Source organism: Eutrema salsugineum, unplaced genomic scaffold (assembly GCF_000478725.1).
Source record: "Eutrema salsugineum unplaced genomic scaffold, Eutsalg1_0 scaffold_7, whole genome shotgun sequence".
Lineage (NCBI taxonomy): Eukaryota > Viridiplantae > Streptophyta > Magnoliopsida > Brassicales > Brassicaceae > Eutrema > Eutrema salsugineum.
The window spans coordinates 5,201,431-5,205,434 of NW_006256486.1; the positions used below are offsets into that span (position 1 = coordinate 5,201,431).

General features: G+C 49.7%; 1 protein-coding gene across 1 annotated transcript; it reads right to left on the bottom strand.

The window, feature by feature from the left end:
* Positions 1-685: 685 nt before the first annotated feature.
* Positions 686-3,366, bottom strand: LOC112082972. Its single transcript, XM_024150691.1, has 3 exons — positions 3,225-3,366; positions 2,336-3,042; positions 686-1,996 (listed from the first exon to the last, which is right to left on the bottom strand). The coding sequence occupies exons 1-3, from the start codon at positions 3,364-3,366 to the stop codon at positions 686-688; spliced, it is 2,160 nt and encodes a 719-aa protein (XP_024006459.1).
* Positions 3,367-4,004: the final 638 nt, after the last annotated feature.

A 4,004-nucleotide genomic window follows, 5' to 3' on the forward strand; every position in this document is an offset into this window, starting at 1 on the left:
TTCGGCGAATACTAGGAACGTTGAGTTTGACTGGACACATAGATTCCGTACCGTACGCAAGGAAGAAAGGTGATTGGCCGGTAGAGCGTCGTGGTGTAGTTCCATAGGACCATAAGACGCCATCAAGTTCGTCCGCCCAAGTTCTCTTAGCCGTATCCAGTCGCTTTTTCAGACCATCGATAATCGTTTTGTTCGTCGCTTCGGCTTGCCCGTTTCCTTGTGGGTATCGCTGTGTGGAGAAACTTAGGAGGATTTTCTACTTAGCGCAAAAATCTGTGAAAATTATTGAAGTGAACTGAGTGTCGTTATCTGTGACGATCTCATACGGGACGCCGTGTCGGCAGATGATGAATTGCCAGACGAACTTTTTGACGTTGATGCCGTGTATCTCGGGATAGACCTCGGCTTCGACCCACTTGGTGAAATAGTCGGTGACGACCAGAACGTATTGCTTCTGGGTTGTAGTTCGACGAAATGGACCGATGATGTCCATCGCCCAACGCATGAAAGGATATGGTGCTGTCGAGGTCATCAGAAGTTTGGTAGGAAGATTGATCATCGGGCCATGACGTTGGCACTTCTCGCATCATGCAGTATACTTTTTGCAGTTGGAGAGCATAGTAGGCCAGTAATAGTCAGCTTTTTTGATTTTAAATGCTAAGGATCGAGCTCCAGAGTGATTCCCTCATTCTCCTTCGTGTACCTTCTGCATAACTTTCATGATGTCGTTGCCGTGAACACAAGTTAAAAGTGCGCCGGACGCGTCCCATCTAAGGAGGGTGCCTTTAATGACCACGTATCGAGCTGTGCGAGCCTTAAGGCGACGAGCTGCCCATTTGTCTGCGGGAACCGTTCCATCGCCAATGTAGCCAACAATTTCTAAAGTCCAATCTTCGGGCTCGTCTTCGCCCTCAGCTTCGATATCAATTGGGAAGTGTTGGCCTTCGCATTCGTCCTCGTGATTGGACTCGTTGTCGTCTTGTTCGTTCATATCGGTATCGAGATCGGTGACAACTTCCTTAGGCTTTTTCTTCCGGGTGAGGGGTGGAGCGAGGTTGGGTCGGGATTCGTAGTCGCGTCGTCTTGTAACAATATTGCAGCTCGGAGCGGGCTCGATACTAGGTCGTTTGATTGCCGCGACTGGAATTGTTCGCCGGAGATCAGGATCGGAGTTAGTCGCAAGGGCGGCTAGAGCATCGGGTGTTGCGTTCTCGTCTCGCGGTATTTTCGTAAGCTTGAAGGTTGAGAATTCCAAAGCAGTATCATTGAGGACTTTGAGGTATGCGTCTATGCGATCACTCTTAGCTTCGTATTCGCCGTGAAACTGATTAGCTACGAGTTGAGAGTCGCAGTAGGTGTGGATGTGTTCGGCGCCGATTCCTTTGGCGAAGCGTAATCCGGTGATTAATGTTTCGTATTCGGCTTCGTTGTTAGATGCTGGGAAGCTGAGGCGGAATGACTGTTCGATGACCTTGCCTTCAGGAGATTTGAGACGAATTCTGACGCCGGATCCTTTATGGGAAGAGGAGCCATCGGCATGAAGGATCCAGGGTTGTACGGCCGGGTTAGCATCGACGAGCTCGGGTGGGAGTTCGACCAAGAAGTCCGCCAAGACTTGGGATTTCGTCGCGGTCCTTCCTCGATATTCGATATCGTAATTTCTAAGTTCAATGGCCCATTTGGCGAGTCGGCCGGATTGACTTGGGCTGTGAAGGAAGGTGCGAAGAGGATGGTCGGTTATGACAACGATCGAGTGTGACTGAAAGTACGGGCGTAACTTTCGTGCGGAGATAACCACGGCGAAGGCGAATTTCTCCAAGGTTGGGTACCGATACGCCGATCCGTCGAGGGACTTACTCGTGTAGAAAATTGGATCCTGCTCGCCACGGTCTTCTCGAACAAGGACACTACTGACCGTGTACTCCGAGATCGTGATGTTAAGGTAGAGTGTCTCGCCGGCTTCGGGTTTGGATAAAATTGGTGGCGTAGACAAGTACTTTTTAAGCTCGAAAAAGGTTCCTCACACTTCTCGTTCCACTCTAGATGCTTGTTACCGCAGAGAAGTTGGTAGAACGGCAAGCACTTGTCTGTCGATCTGGATATGAATCGATTGAGTGCCGCAATGCGTCCGGTTAGCCGCTGGACTTCTCTTTTGGTTATTGGAGACGAGAGCTTGAGTATAGCCGCGATCTGCTTCGGATTAGCTTCAATGCCGCGCTGCGTGACTATGTATCCGAGGAATTCGCCGGACGTTACGCCGAACAGTGCACTTAGTGGGATTGAGTTTCATGCCTTATTGGTCTAGAATATCGAATCATGTGCGAAGATGGCCGACATGATCGGAAGCGACGAGTGACTTGACGAGCATGTCGTTAATGTAGACTTCCATAGTTCGCCCGAGCTGGCTTGCGAAGATTCGGTTAACTAGGCGTTGGTACGTTGCTCTAGCATTCTTCAAACACAAGGGCATAACCTTATAGCAGTATATGCTGCGATCCATGATAAACGACGTTTTCTCCCGGTCTTGAGGATGCATAAGAATCTGGTTGTACCCGGAGAATGCGTCCATGAATGAGAGGAGTTCGCTTTCGGCAGTTGCCTCCACAAGGCGGTCGATTTGAGGCAAAGGAAAGCTGTCTTTTGAGCATGCTTTATTGAGGTCGGTGAAGTCGACGCAACTCTTCCATTTGCCATTCTTCTTTTTGATAACTACGGGATTTGCTAGCCAGTCGGGGTACTTGACCTCGCTGATGGATCCTGCTTTGAGTAACCGATCGACCTCATCGTTGACGGCTTGTGCTTTCTCTGGCCCGAGTTTTCGGCGTTTCTGCTCAATCGGCTTATATGTCGGATCGATGTTGAGTTCATGACAAGCGATTTGTGGATCGCTCCCGGGCATATCCTCTACTGACCATGTAAAGGTGGATGAGTGTTGCTTCAGGAAATGAACGAGGATGTCACGGATCTTTAAGTCAAGTTCGGCACCGATGCCGACCTGGCACTCTGGCCTTAGTTTGTCGATGCAGACTTGAGTAATCGAATCTTGTTTCGGTTTTGTTTTTTAGACAATAAGATCGGCAGTTGGACCTTGAGAACTGTTGATGCAGGCTTGGTTGGCTGAGCGCAGCTTGCATTCGTTTATGTAGCACGATCGGGTGACGGATTGGTTACCTTGGAGAGTGTAAATACCGTCGGGAGTCGGGAATTTCAGGAATTGATGGTACGTATAGGTAACTGCCTCATCGTGTGTAACCAAGGTGTGCCGAGAATAGCGTTGTAGATCGCTGGTTTGTCAAGGATGAGGAACTGGATGATCTTCGCAACTCCGGCGAGGTAGATCAGGATTTTGACAGTGCCGACCGTCATGCAGCGTTCGCCATCAACCCCATGAGTGGCTCGATAAAGGGCTCAATTTTCTTTGATGGTATATCGAGCAGATCAAGCGTATGTTTGAAGATAATGTTGACCGAACTGCCTGTATCGATAAGAATGCGACTAACTTCGACATCGTCGAGAAGTAGTTCGACGACGAGGGCGTCGCTGTGTGGTTTGTGCAACCCGATTGTGTCGGCTTCGGTGAATATCAAAGGGGTTCCCTTCGATGGATCGTGCGGGAGCTTAGGCGTGGTGGCAGCATGTCTGCTGTATTCCTTGATGGATAGATGCAGGCTTCGATAGCTCCCATAATCATGTTGACACGTTTCCTTGCTTTGGGAGTATGGTTTTCTGGCGCAGGGTCGTCGCAGTTGTGTTTCGGTTGCTCGGGTAAACCAGGTTGATTCAGTGGAGGCGGCGGTAAAACTGGTAAAGCTGGTGGATCTTTGGCGACGGCGTTCTCGGGTGGTATGTTATTCGGTCGAGGTGACCTGTTTCTCGGAGCGGTTGAACGACGAAGATCGTCGAGCGAGATTTGTCCTTTTCGATACTGCGCGAGTAGGTATTCTTGTAAATGTCTGCAGTCTTCGGTGCTATGTCCTTTACGGTTATGGAATTCGCAGAACGAT